The sequence below is a fragment of the Bos mutus genome, chromosome 8 (genome assembly GCF_027580195.1).
Source record: "Bos mutus isolate GX-2022 chromosome 8, NWIPB_WYAK_1.1, whole genome shotgun sequence".
NCBI classification, from domain to species: domain Eukaryota; kingdom Metazoa; phylum Chordata; class Mammalia; order Artiodactyla; family Bovidae; genus Bos; species Bos mutus.
The window spans coordinates 255,435-270,021 of record NC_091624.1 but is presented as its reverse complement, the minus strand read 5'-3'; the positions used below and the strand labels follow the sequence as shown (position 1 = coordinate 270,021).

Genomic DNA, 14,587 nt, shown 5'->3' with positions numbered 1-14,587 from the left:
GGGGAGCCCAGGCGTTCTGACTCTTCCTCACCTCTCGGTAAAAAAGCAGGCAGACACCAGACTTGCACCTCAGTTGTGTTTTTGTAATTTCCCCAGTTTATTTGAGAACAATTTTTTCTGACATATATTCATATGAATTTTAGATTAGTTATTTCAAAGTGTGCACAAATTATGTATATTTCCCTATAACCAGGCACTGACAAAACAATACTTAATATATTGATGTTTAAGCATTCCAACATAAAAGGGCTTTTTCCAACTTAATACTTTTCCCACACAAGGTGATCTGTAATTGACATTCAGGCAATTGTACGCATGTAGAAGCAGACACAGTCCCCAGCTGACCATAATACAAACCAGCACACACGTCCTTCTCCGGGATATAACTACATTTCCAGAGGCAAAGGGGTTCCAATGGGAACACATAAGGTGACTTCCTTATGAAACGAACCACACAGACACAAACTAAGAAGGAGTGAAGGTGCTGAGGAGGAGTCCCACGACCCTCGCTCCGTCCTGTCCTGAGAGTGCGGGCCTGGCAGCTCACCGCCGCTGGGCGCCGGCAGTGGAGAGGCGGTGTGGCAGGGCCCGTCCACAGCGGGGGCAGCGCAGGCCCCCGGGGGCGTCTCACTTCCCTTCACGATGGTCTACTGTGCTGCTCCACTATCTCGACGGTTCCACTCTTTTTGTAACTGGGGCATAGTGGGAGGTTTAGCTAGTCTAAGGAACTCTTACCCCACATAAAGATTTTTTATTTACTCTTTCGCCAAACACAAAGACTGATTTCCATCTACAATTTTTTTTTCAGGTAGGAAACAGTGAGTCAACTGAAGAGAGGGCTGCGGCCTTGGCTCGGAACGGTGACACAGTTGACACTGGACACACGGCCTGGGGGGACGAGCCTGGGCCACAGCGGGACGGCCGGTCAGCGCACCTTCTCCAGGAAGGCCCTGCAGCACCGCACGCACTGCTGGTAGACGGTCTCAAAGTCGGCGTCGTTGCCCTGGAAGGACAGGGAGAAGGGAGAGTAACAAAACCACTCAGGAATTCGCCTTCAGGGAGCCTGCCTCTGACCCCCGACGGCAGGCACTCACGCGGGCTCTCTGTACGTCGCCCTTGTCTGTGAGCATCAGGATGGAAGTGAGACCACACTTACATAATAGGGATCTTCAATGATAAGTTGTTTTTGTGGATCATAGCTCCCGAGCAGTTCGATTTTCGCTCTGCAGTTTTTAACTTGATTACTTTTTCTATTCAAATCTCTGTAAAATTGAAACATGAACTTAGTTTTCTGATCTATGGCTTCCAGTTAAACTGGGACATCTGCTAGGGTTTTATGAAGTATCCGTATCAAAATCCAGCAAAAGTGACCTGATTTAAAAAGGAAACCAAACACTCGGCAGTTGGGCACAGCCTCCGGGTGGCTGCCCCCGCGGGCTCTCTCTCCCAGGCAAGGGGGCTCCGACGGCAGCACGTTTACACAGGATGTGCTCCCTCAGGTCGGACAATAATTAGCCCTCTCCTCTGAAGCACATGTTCAGAAAGACCCAGGGTCAGCAACTGAGCAAGAAGACAGGACGGAACTCAAAAAGCCACAAAGACAGGTCCCAGAGGGTGGCAGGCTCCCTGGGGAGGTGTCCTGAGCGGACCCTACAGCCACTCCGTCTGCTTCCAGCTCAGCCTTCTCACTGAGCTTTGTGGGGCCTGATTAGCAACCTCCACAGGGGAGGCCAGCGTCTCACAGGAAACCTGCAGCCCTCAGAGCAGAGCCTCCTGAGAAGCCAGGAGGCTGAAACAAGAAGGGCGGGGAGGACTGGGGTGGCAAGGGCTGCACCACCAAATGCCAACCACCTCTGAAACTTCTCTAATAAATATGCACACAGAGTTCTCTAGCAAGATACTGCTAGAGATAATACTGATAAGCTATTCAGCGAGAAAAATGAGGCCAAACAAGTGAAAAACAAAAATAGAAAATTTACGCATTTTAATGAACTTAACGAAAACCTAGTAAGCTTGGTGCATCTGTGCCTGACCACCCCACAACAGCGACTCAAGGAAAGTTTCTCTTAATTAAATGCATGCACATTTACGGGTTAGCAGGGAAGCAGTCAGGGTGGTCCGGTGCTCACGGGGAGGGCTGGTCTCTGTCCCCTTGGTGCAGGCAGACTGTGACAAGCAGCTCGGCGCCTGTCTCGCAGCGGGCACAGGGCCACACAGTCCTCTGAACTGCCAGATGCACCGTATTCACTCATCTTTGCACCCTCGGCACGTCATATCATATTGTTTGTTGGGTTTAATTTCCACACACGTGGCCCACCCTAGACTTCACGGGAGGCCCAGGTGACCAGTGCTAGGCACACACCGCTGAAGAAATGCCACCAGGTTCCTTGTCACCCAGATTTAGGTCGCGAGGGTCAAACCCACGTGAGGTGGGGGTGTGACTCAGGCCATGCAGAGCCGAGGCCTGAAGCCCACCACGTCCACCCCGGAACTGTGAACCCGGGCACGTGACGAACCCCTCTGTGCCTCCAGTTCCCAGTGACGAGATGGGGCCAGCGTGCAGACTTCTGGGCTAGTGCTCTGGTGCGCAGAGCCACTTTTGTCTAATACCTTAATCTGACAGCTTTTGTTTTTAAACTGATTAAGGGAATCAACAATTTAAATGGAGTAAGAAGACTTTTTTGGCCAGCCTTTCCTTCGGGGTGGGGGTGGGGCAGCACTAAAGGGGAGTTAGATGAGACACAGTAAAGCACCCCGCGAGTCATCACAGCAATAACAAAGGCTCTCTTCTGCAAAACAGAGTCACCTTACACACCAGACCTTTCCTTGTCAGAAGGTGTGCCTCAATGCAAACACACCTGTGAGGCTCAATTCTAAATGACTCTGGATTTCTCACTCTTCTAAATAAATAATTCTGCATATTATGACCACCACTATTTATTAAAAGTTTAAGGTAATAAAAAATCATTTGGACAACAAACTGCCTGGCCTATTACTGAAATGAGTTGAAGAGAAATACCCTTAAAAATGTGATTACCTCAGATTGCTCTCATCCATACATAGTATATAATCAAAAGTGACAAAGTCTTCTTTGGTAACCTAAAAGCAAATGAGAAATCAAAACTGTTTACATTCAGACCAATCAAGCCTAGAGGACGCAAAACAACTTAAAAATAAAAAAAGCTATACTGGAATCTGCTACTAATTAAGTTAAATCATTTAGGGCACTTTAAAGTTAAAACAGAGTTAACCTATTAATAATTTCCTAAAATTGTATTACAAAGAAGTTTTATAAAGTTTCCTGGGGTAATCATAAGATAGTATTTTATAGTATGTGCATGCAAAGCTTATACTTCATCTTAGACTTCTTAGAAACAAAGTGAAATACAGCTAACTTTTTATACATTCCATATCTGAGTCCTGTTCTTCACTCTCCAGGCACTCATTCTGAGCCCCAGTGACGGGTGCCCACTGCAGGGCAGACACTGGCCTTGTGGGGCTTCCCCAAGCAGGGCGCGCAGCTCCCAGGAGTGACTGTCTCATGGAAAAATAAAGCAGAGCAGAGGGGAGAGGAAGCTGACATGTAAGTGGGGCTCAGGGATCTAAGACAGAAACGCATGAGTGACACTCCCTGGATCTTCCTTCTCCTTACTGAATGTATATAATTTGGACATGACACGGAAGAGAGTGCCGCTCTATATTTTTACTAATTCTAACCTAAACTTGGCATTTTTTGACATTTGTAAACACAAGCCTGCTAAAATATAAACGAAAAATTATTTTCTGATTTTTTACTGTTATAATGACAATAAAAAGGAGCAACTATATTCAATTTTAATAACCTATAAGGGAAAAGAGTCTGAAAAAGAATATATATAATAGAATCACTCTGCTGTACTCCTGAAACTAACACAGCATTGCAAGTTAGCTATATGTCAACTGAAAAAATGGCAGGAAGGGAGGGAGGGAGGGAGGAAAACATGCCCCAAACCAAAGGTGGAAATAATTTCTAGGAATGTTATTTCAATAATCATCTTCATCACTAAAAAGTCCTCTGAAATACAGTGGTACAGTGATAACCACAAGGAAGATTCTGATAATCTGGTTAAGAGAAGTGATACTCGACTATAGTCGGTGTTGCAACAGAACAATAAATATACTCATTTTCTGTTAAAAATAATAAATTTTGGCTCTCAGTATGCATTTGCATTAGTTTTCAGTATACTATATTAATAAAATACTGGAATCAAATTTTGTTCACATTCCCAAGGTACTAGATTATTTCAAAATGTTTTAGAACAAATACTACAAGTTATTTCCCCAAGTTAGCTGTCTGAAAATGTCCTGGGATTAAACATTGTTTTTAATTTTGCAAAGACTGTGACCGCAGATCCTAAAATTTAGTAACTGACAGCTACATGTAGCTACATGATGTTAAGATGTTAAAATAACTGTCAAAGAATTGACAATTAAAGAATGCATGGTAAAGGATTTTCGCTTGCAGCTATAAATCAAATAGCTGTGACAAAACAACCCTATTGCTAGAAAAAAACTAGAAAACGCCCATCAAAACTGAACACTTCTGCACAATCATTAACACGCTCCCATGATGGCCAGGCTGAAAAATCCCAAGTGCGTGCGCAGAGCCAAGCGTGCAAACCTGGGGACTCTCTGCCGCTGTAGACAAGCCTGGCTACTTGAGAGGCTGACCTGCCAGAGGCAGCCGGCAGCCTGCTCCCACCCCCAGAGCACTTGCTGACCCTGCGCCTAGGCTTGAGGTCGGAAGAGAGATCTTAAACTTCTTGGCTGCAGAACGTTTTAACTCTTAAAATATTTACCAAAGTTATTAAAAGTAAAACTGTTATAAACTGTTTGCTTAAAATAATAAAAATTCATTACTTGTTATTATAACATTTTTGTAAATGAAAAACAGCTATATTTTCCACACTGAGACACAGGGAGGAGGAGAGCGGCACTGTTTCACATTTCTGCAAATTTCTTTAATATCCACATGTTCAAGACAGGTGGTTATCCTGTGTGCTTCCGCATCTGATTGGCTGAAATACACAAACTCAGCCTCATACAAGTACATAGTTTAAAAGAAGGCTTTTTACACCCATTGTATGACTGTGGATATTCTTTGATCTAACACCAAAACTCATTCAGCAGTGGTTTCTCACAGGTTACCTGCAACGTGGATTATGAAACCACATCAGCAAGCTTCTCCTACTCTGCCCATGTTCACTGGTTAGTCTGACCCTTTGAATGGATCCCTCCCTCACTCATACATTTTGACCTCAGGACCGAGGGTCCCTGGACCCCACTGTGGGGATCATGCTTTAGACTCACAGGAGGGGCTACCAGCAGTATCTGAGGACACTGTGATCATCGCAATGGGGGGGAAAGTGGGTGCTCGGCATCAAGAGAGTAGAACCACACGGCCTCCCGGGGCCACGAGAAGCCTGGGCAGAAGCACCAAAGGACAGCCAGCAACCTCACCAGCTGGAGAAGCTGGAGGTAAGGATGGCAAGACGGCCAGAGGAGGAGGGAGACCCCAGAGAGGGAAGCCTGGTCCCCACAAGGTCTCTCTCAGACCACCCGATAAGCTCCTAACAGACTCAGCTCAAGAAGCCAAGAGGACAGGGGGCCGGCGGCAGCAGGCCCAGGGAGGGAGAAACAGAACTCGGCCTCCAGACAGAAGCAGGCCACCCGATCAGGTGGGGTCCTGAGTTCCCCCGAGAGGAGCTGGCCAGGACGGCCAGAGCCCCGTGAAGCAGGATGAGCTCCCAGTCAGCTCTGAACCAGACCCTCCCCACCAAAGTGAAGCCCCAACGGCAAAGGACCTGAACCCAGAGCGTCCACACGACTCACACATCATGCTCAGCATTTAATCCAAATCAGCACAGAAGCAATAAACAAAGCAGGAGAGCAGACTCACAGAAGACCCAGGTGTCAGTCACCAGACCTTATTTTATTGGGTTGGCCAAAAACCTCATTTGGGTTTTTCCAGAATGTTACGGAAAATTCCAAACAAACTTCTTCCAAACAAACTCTTGTCGTCGTTGTTCAGTTGCTCAATTGTGTCCGATTCTTTGCGACCCCATGGACTGCAGCACACCAGGCTTCCCTGTCCTTCACTATCTCCCAGAGCTTGCTCAAACTCAGGTCCGTCCAGTCAGCGACACCAGCCAACCATCTTGTCCTCTGTCACCCCTTCTCCTCTCACCCTAATCTTTCCCAGCATCAGGCTCTGTTCCAATGAATTGACTCTTGGCATCAGGTGGCCGAAGTATTGGAGTTTCAGCATCAGTCCTTCCAATGAGTATTCAGGGTTGATTTCCTTTAGGAGTAACTGGTTTGATCTCCTTCCAGTCCAAGGGACTCTCAAGTCTTTTCCAGCGTCACAGGTTGAAAGCATCAATACTTTGGCACTCAGCTTCTTTATGGTCCCACACACATACATGACCACTGGAAAAACCACTGCTTTGACTATATGGACCTCTGTCGGCAAAGTAATGTCTGCTTTTTAATACGCTGTCTAGGTTTGTCAAGCTTTTTGGCCAACCAAATAAACAGCTATAATCAGAACTGTTCAAAAAAATACAGGGCAAGATGCATAATTTTACCCGAGAGCTGGAATCAATTTTTAAATGAAATAAAATAAAATTTATTAAATAAAACAACAGACATCAAATATTCAATAAAGGCTTATAACAGTTTGAAAACACAGAAAGATTAGTACATCACAGAACAGGTCAGTAGAAAATCTCAGACTAAAAACTGAAGTGAAAAGGATGGAAAAAGTAGAAAAGTCGTAAGAAATTTATGTTTAAAATACATTTAGGTTGAATTTCAGAAGAATGAGGGGAAGAAAAATATACACAGATAACAGCCCAGAATTTTCTGATAAAAAACTGATAAAAACCATCAAGACACAATTCAGGAAGTGAAGCTGACCACATAAAATTATCGGAAACTACACACCAAAGAAAAGCTAAAGACAGCAGAAGAAAACGACAGCAAGGGTAGGAAACAACAAAATTAGGATGGAGCAGATGAACCCTCCCAAGTGGTTAGAGCAGAAACGCTGTCGCTGTTTGGCGAAAGTTTTCTAAGTGAAGAGAATGTTAGGCCACCTGTGTTACGAGGCTGCTCCACCCAGAGGTACTGATAAACAGACTGTCACTAACTGTGGAATGACACCGAATCCACAAATGAAGATGACTGAAGCTTTGCTAGGAGCAATATGGAGAATCTCACAAAGGAAAATGCTGACAGAAAGATATGCACTAGAGGATCCCACTGCCATACAGGCAGGAGGTTAGAAGGCATTTTGAGTGGGGCCCTCTGCAGTAGAGGGGAGCTGGGATGATGCAAGACGCACTGAGCACCCAGACATCTGTGTACGTGTCAAACAAAGTTGACTGAAAAGGAAAGAGTGTATGGTAAGGAAACAACCCCACAGAACTAACCGGATGTGAGTTCACATAACTAGGGAACTGATTTACACGTGACAGAGAAAAAAGCACCCTAAATGTATTTTGTCTGTTAAACTCAGGTTTAGTAGAAGTATTACAGTTCTCATACAAGTTGTGACAGGAAGAGGAAACCTGTAAACATTAGAAAATGCTAAAAAATAACAAAGATCTGATGTGATACTGACATATCTTACTAGGACTTTGAAATTAAAAAAAAAAATCATCGTTGAGAATTTTCTTAAAAGCAACAAGGAAAAGGAAAAAGTAGTTTATGTGGAGATACTACTTCAAAAACGGGTAATAATTTCATAAGCAATAACTTCCTAGCTTTGTTTTTTTAAGGCATGTGTATTTAAAATACTTCATTTGTGTACATTTTTATTATAAACTTAGTGTATGAAAAATAATCTGACCTTAAAAATAGAAAACATGAAAATATGATTGCTCATAATTCTCAAGGACTACTCAAAATATTTAAAAAACAGAAAGTAGAAATTAGCAAGGAATCCAAAACCTTGAAGAGATTAGAGTGCAGAAATGATATAAAAAATGTTTAATCTCTGTCCAGTGAAATTCCACTTAAGAAAGGGTTTTTAAAATAGTTAAATAGTAAATTGTTAACACACACAGTCAACTGACATAGCCAGAAAATTAGTTCACAAATATCTCAGAATAAATTAATCTAAGACAAAAATAATCTGTATATTACTAATTCCTGAGACATAAATGTGTTAGAAGTATTTCTATAGCAATTTTGTTTTGTGAATTTTCTGGCTCACATTCCACCAAATAAACCTGTAATTAAATCCAAGTTCTACTACTTGGCAGCTGGGTAACCTTTAATAAGTCATTTATTTTCTCTCTGGAAGTGCTTCTTGATCTGCAAAATGTGTTTATCAACTACTTCCTCCCATAATTGGTAAAAATTAAGACATTAATAATTTAAAATATGACGCATGGCAAAGCAATCTGCAGTTTTAAGTCGAGACAAGATTCAGCGTAACAATGACTAAGGGACCTTCATCCAGTTTTACAGCAAGTTCTGCTTTAAGCACTCGTGCTCAGCTACAGTTCCCACGCTGCCAGCCACACTTACAAACATGCAAGGTATCTGACAAGCGATTTGAAAATATTTGGCTTCTCGTTTTGAAGGCCTCAAAAGCTCTTCTCCAGGCGTGGGCTCTCATGCTCTGACACCAAGCCACAGCCCTTCTTGGGCTGTGCGTGGTTCAGCTGGAATCCCAGTCCACAGAGCTGTACATTTTGTTGGGATGATACAAAATGAAGTTTGAAGGTTTTAGACAGGTTTTTTAAAACATCCAATTGAATCTCCACAATATAATCGTACCGATAAAAGTAACAATTCCTGCAGAACAACACAGCATCAGAACGAAGCCTGTTTCTGCAGAAGCTGGTCCCATGGCTACAGAAGTTCCCGGTGCCAGCACCCACCGCAGCTTCTGCACAAGGAGGGACAGGGCTGGCTGCCCGTGGGCCCGATGTCTTGCCGGGCATGCCACCATGGACACCTCTCTCCCCCACCCCACAGGCCCATGTGAGTCTGGAACCCTACAGGCACCCACCAGACCAAGTGGCTATTGAAATGTGTTATAATTTAAAATTCAGCTCCCATCACACTGGCCATACCTCAAAGGTGAAGAGCCACACGCAGCTGGTGGACTCCACCCTGGAAAGCAGGTGAGATGCACCAGCCTCAATGTAGAATGCTCTCCTGGGCCACACTCCAGAAACCAAACTCAGAAGTAAAACTGCTGTGTGCAGAATACGCATCCATAAAAATATCAGCATTACCCTGTACTTCCAAGGCACTTCACAGCTGGAAATGTTTTTGTATTAATAGCAGAACTGTATTCTGTTGGGTTGGCCAAAAAGTTCATTCAAGCTGTTCTGTAAGATGTTGTGAAAAACCCAGACAAACTTTGGGTCAGGCCAACAGCAGCAACCTCGCAATGGAAGCAGAGTAAGCCGCCTGGACCAGAACATAAAAGGGCACCAGAAACAAAATGGGGACGACAGCGCAGGTCACCCAGCGCTCGGTCAGGGCTCTCGACCTTGTGCTCTAGTAAGCCAGTTCCAAGGTCAGGCAAACCTTTCAGAACTGCGGACCCAGAACGGGTGCACTGTGGCTGCTTCAGCCAACCCTACATAAACACATTCGTTACAGGTAAGTCTCACTAAGCTTTCACAACTCTCAGGTTATGGGATCAATGTATGAGAAATTAAACAAGGTTTCTTCTACCTGTCTTGCTTTATGGGCTGTGTTAATGCCATGATTTCTTAGGCAGCTCACAGCTCTTGGATCTGGTGACCGGCCCACGTTCCAGTCAGAAACAGCGCCACTGTCAATGACCCACTGCAACATAAAACACACAAGTGCACTTTCAAAGTCAAGTACGGTACCTGCCGGGCAACGTGACTCATGGGGATACCATGCTTCCTCATGCAAGCCTGCCCCCGACAATCAGGAGGGTTTCCTAGTTCATACGTGGATGTCGCTGCACTGTCTATCCTCCACTGCAGGAGAAAAAAAGAATTCTTTTCACAATTTTCTGCCCCAAAGCCAATCAAGTTGGCCTCTTTAAGACAGTGAACAGTACTTACATTATCTGAAATGTTTTGATCAGTTACAAGTTTCCTGAAAACCGCTTCTGCGATGGGCGATCGACAGATGTTACCTTAAAAAGAGGTGGGGGAGCAGAGAGTGAGCGGCTGGTTTGAGGGAAGTGTAGGTGCCGAGCCCAGCACAGCACAAGCGCACAAGACTTCACACAGCTGGGGCAGCGAGGAGGCAAGGCCAACGCTCTTCTCTGCGGTGACTGTTCTACCAGCACATGGCAGGACCCAGCAAGACGGCTGACCCAACCCCACTCCATGACTTCAAACCAACTGTCCAAATACACAAAGTACAAATGACAAGGACGTTAAAATCAGAAGTCAGGACCAAAATCATCATTTTTCAGTTTGCTATCACTAACCCAGAAGCTAACCATGAAATCAATGAAGTGGGTTGCAACCAGTCTATTTTAAAATGATATACTTTAAAATATATACTTTCAAGTATACTACACACAATAAAGCAGTATGTTGTTTCATAAAACACAGAAGCAAATACATTTAGGCCTAACGGTGGTTCTACACAGACTTCTACTCAAGGACCTGGGCAGAGCCCCTGCTTGAGTGCCGTGCACCCAGGAGCCGGCCAGCTTGGTAGGGACCATCCTCCAAGCCGTCCAGTCTGCCCAGAACTTTTATCAGCTGCAAGTTCATGGATTCCCAGGACCACCCTCAGTTCAAACTAGCTGGCCACAGTTTTGGGGGTCTGCACCTGATGTGAAGAGCTGACTCACTGGAAAAGATCCTGATGCTAGGAAAGACTGAGGGCAGGGGGTGAAGGGGGTGACAGAGAATGAGATGGTTGGATGGCATCATCAACTCATTGGATATGAATCTGTGCAAACTCCAGCAGATAGTGAAGGACAGGGAAGCCTGGCGTGCTGCAGTCCATGGGGTCACAAAGAGCTGGACACGACTTAGTGACTGAACAACAAAAGGTTCAATATTTCTCTAAAAGGATTGTAGAATTCAGGAAAATGTTATAGTTTCACTATTACAAAAAGACACAGAACAGAACCAGCCGAACTCAGAGGGCACATCGGAGATTCTGGAAGAGTTCTAAACAGGCAACTCCGGTCTTCAGGGACAGGTCACCTTCCCATCATCCACGTGTGACAATACTCAGGGTACTGTCAATCCAGGATGCCACCCGAGCTCCAGTGCCAAGGACTTATCGGGAATAACTACAATTAATTTATAGCTTAATTAACTATAATTAAACTCAATTAAAACAAGAAAATAAATGCTGGTAGATACAAGAGAACAGGAAAAGAAGATGACAACAACATTTCTTATAAGAAAACAAGAACAGTTAGGCTTGGTTTGTAAAGGATGAAAAGTATCTATCAATAAACCCTGATTAACTGTCGGGAAAGGCCACCCGGCGCCACTGAGCTCTCATCTCCCGCGGCGCTGGCTGGACACGAGCAGCACACACCCTCCAGTCGGTCCACTGCACAAAAGCACCCAGTGCTCGGTCTCGCCAAAATAAGCAGTTCCATTCTTTTCTGCTGTCACCCTTACTGACGGTGAACATGTGACACTTTTCTGCACTTCAATCTGAAAAAGGTCCACACAAATGCTCTGAAGGAATAAAACCTTCACCTTTCGGAAACGCACTGCTGTTACTGTCCTGCATACAGGCTGCCAAGTGAAACGGTAGAGTGACCTCAAATCCCGTCAGAACCTACGTCTCACCCCCTCCACAGCAAAGCTCTGGTCCAACACACAAGCTCTCGCAATGGTGGGCCTCCCTCCTGTGGCATCGCCCTTCTCCAGTCCAATCTCAACACAACAGCTGAACTTCCCACCTCTGCTCAAAATCCTCCAAAGGCTTAACTCACTCAGTGATCCAAGTCCTTACACAGCCTCACCAGATTCTCCACAGGACCTACAGTGGGTCTGAAAACTAGGAGTCAGGACCCACCACCTTTGTATACAGTTCTCAATGCTAAAAATAATTTTTACATTTTTAAGCGATTGAAAAAACTCAAAAGTACAGTATGTTGTGACATGAGAATATTATACAGAATTCAAATTCCAGTGGGCACGACCAATCACACTGAGCATGACCACGCACTGGCTAGGGCTGCTCCCGCACTACTTCTGGTGTGAGCGTTGGAGCTCAGTGTATTTGTTCTCTGGCTCTTTAAAGGGTTCGCCGACTTCTGCCTCAGAACACTCACTGTTTGTGCACCAAGAATGGGACAAGTTTCAGATCCACTGGGCGCTGAGAAAACAAGTCAACATTACCTCCAAGTCCTCGGGAACTGAGGTAAGTCTGTCCAGAAGCAACTAGGGCACCGGGCCCAGTGCTGCAGCTTCCCTGCTGTGTCGTGAACATGGCCAGAACCCTCATTTCAGAATCTTTCACCTGCTTTCCTCCAGGTCCAGGATGCTTTTCCAAAATACCCTATGCTTGCTTCCCTACCTTTTCCAAGTCTTTCTTCAAATTGCACCTTCTCAGTAAGGCCTCCCCACAAAACCCTTCTAACAACTGCACTCCACTCCCATCTGCCCTTCCTGCCTTAGTGTTAACACCAGCTGACTGAGTAGCCAAATACTTGATTGTTGACGACACAATGTGAACTCTGGAGAGGCAGGGATTGTTGTCTGTTTTCCTCTCCACTGTATCCCTAGCACTCAGAACAGTGCCTGGTACCATGGCAGTTGCTGGAAAAAGAAAGTGTACGGAAGAAAAATACACACAAGCAGCTATCTCCCATCAACAGCCAGCAGAGTGCACTACGTCAGCCTAATCAACACTGCTAAGTAAAATAAGCACAGCAACGGATCCCTACTAGCTACTCAACATAGACCCTTTAACAAAGCTGCTGAGTCCATCAGTCACCTTCAGTGTAGAGCTTAAAATCAAATGACGCCCATTGTCAACGTGCAACAAGGAAGCCTTTCAGTTTTTCCTTCATAGATATTCAATTCCACAAATACTTGGTGAACATATTTTGTCTTAAAGCTGTAAACAGAAAGAAAAATAAGCCACAGTCATTGCAGCAGGCTTTCAAGTAATTATAATAAAATTTGTGTGAGGAAAGATGTCTATAAAGGGTCATGGGAACAATTACCTGTACCAAGAGGATCTGGAAAAAGTAAAGAAGGGAATGCTTGGGTCTGACCTTTTAGAAAGAGTCTCCTGGAAAAATGCAAAGTGAGTTCCCAGAAAGAAGTACACAGTGGAAGGCACGCTGAGCAGCTGTAAAGCAAGGGAGCGGGCAGCCAGAGGGTGTGTGGGTGGGAAATGGGAAAGGGGAAAGGCCAAGCAGATCTCTCGTGGTCTTCCCTAAGAGCGCATCTGAAGAGGACTGGAAAAGCTATTATTCTGCAGGAAGTGCGGACTCATCCAGAGCTTTTTATGGACTACTGGCCATTTAGGTCTTTCTCTCTGGGAATTAAGGAGATGGAGTGGAAGTGCTGAGATGCAGTATCAAAAGACGAGTCCCAAAAGCTAGAGGGACACTGAACTCTATTTTAAGAAACGAAAGCTGATTGCTGAAATCTTAAAAATGAAATAATTCCGAGCTGGAAAGTACCTGAAGAATTAAAAGGGAGAAAAATACCTTCATTTCATGTACAGAAATACTGACACATCGGGCGGTTACACAGCGACCTAGAGAATCACATCTCCCGGGTTTGAATTTTACAAGAAATCCTAAGCCTTCGCACCCCTTCTGCCTTTAAAGTGCGCTCCATCTGGGAGCCTGAGGCAAGTAAACAGGCCAGCAAAGTAAACAGGCTATCATGGGTCTCGGCTATCAGCAGACCCTTAAAGGTCAGATCAGTTCAGTGGACTCGGGTTTACCTGTAGGGGAAGGAATTATAGGCAAGTACATGGGGTCGCAAAGAGTCGGACACGACTGAGCGGCTGAAGTGAACTGAACTGAACTGAACAACGGCAAGAGCCCCGGCTTGGAGTGCAGATGCTGCAGGTGAGCGGGGACCCGGGCTTGAGAAGACTGAACAAAAGCTAGAGACCCAGACCTGCACAGAGGAGTCGGCAGGCGACAGAGGTTCTGACTCAGACACCGGACTTAGAACCAGGCTTGTCAAGAGCACCCCACGTACAGAGCCGCCCGGCGGCCGCGGGGAGCAAACGAGGGGCGCCGCGCACCGACCACCCTCGGGTCTCCCCTCTCTGGCCGCCTCCCTAGCACTTTCCCTGGTTCAGCGGCGCAGCGCAGCTCAGAACGCATGACGCCCTACCCAGCCCTCCGGGAAGCTCAGAGCGGGGCTAGATCGGCGCCGTCTCACCCAGACACACGAACAGCACCGACTTGGTCACCTGCTCAGCCATCTTCCCGCTCGCGCAGAGGCGCCCAGTAATAACGTCGGAACGCTTCCGGCGCGGCGCATGCGCACTGCGAGCGGCCCGCCTGTGCGCCTGCGTAGTCCGGCGCCGACCTCCGGGGCGAGCGGGAGGTTTTGCGCTCGCGCAGTCTGGCCCAGCGCCGCGGCTGGAG

At 45.8% G+C, this 14,587-nt stretch overlaps 1 protein-coding gene across 6 annotated transcripts; it reads right to left on the bottom strand.

The window, feature by feature from the left end:
- Positions 1-78: 78 nt before the first annotated feature.
- Positions 79-14,575, bottom strand: ACP1 (acid phosphatase 1). Of its 6 annotated transcripts, none has more exons than XM_070374960.1 (6): positions 14,379-14,488; positions 10,101-10,174; positions 9,739-9,852; positions 3,038-3,099; positions 1,157-1,262; positions 79-1,003 (listed from the first exon to the last, which is right to left on the bottom strand). In XM_070374960.1, the coding sequence occupies exons 1-6, from the start codon at positions 14,419-14,421 to the stop codon at positions 926-928; spliced, it is 477 nt and encodes a 158-aa protein (XP_070231061.1). In that variant the 5' UTR covers positions 14,422-14,488; the 3' UTR covers positions 79-925. The 6 variants fall into 6 exon arrangements, 4 of the variants coding, with proteins under 4 accessions (XP_070231061.1, XP_070231060.1, XP_070231059.1 ...); XM_070374959.1 differs by lacking the exon at positions 9,739-9,852 and adding an exon at positions 9,900-10,013 and having other exon boundaries at positions 14,379-14,481; XM_070374958.1 differs by lacking the exon at positions 1,157-1,262 and having other exon boundaries at positions 14,379-14,502.
- Positions 14,576-14,587: the final 12 nt, after the last annotated feature.

Excerpts from the sequence above, each read along its gene's own strand:
- ACP1 (XM_070374958.1), bottom strand. The coding sequence starts at position 14,421 with ATGGCTGAGCAGGTGACCAAGTCGGTGCTGTTCGTGTGTCTGG. Across the intron at positions 10,175-14,378 it reads GGTGCTGTTCGTGTGTCTGG|GTAACATCTGTCGATCGCCC; the intron begins GTGAGACGGCGC and ends CCTCTTTTTAAG. Across the intron at positions 3,100-9,738 it reads CAGCCCATAAAGCAAGACAG|GTTACCAAAGAAGACTTTGT; the intron begins GTAGAAGAAACC and ends ATTTGCTTTTAG.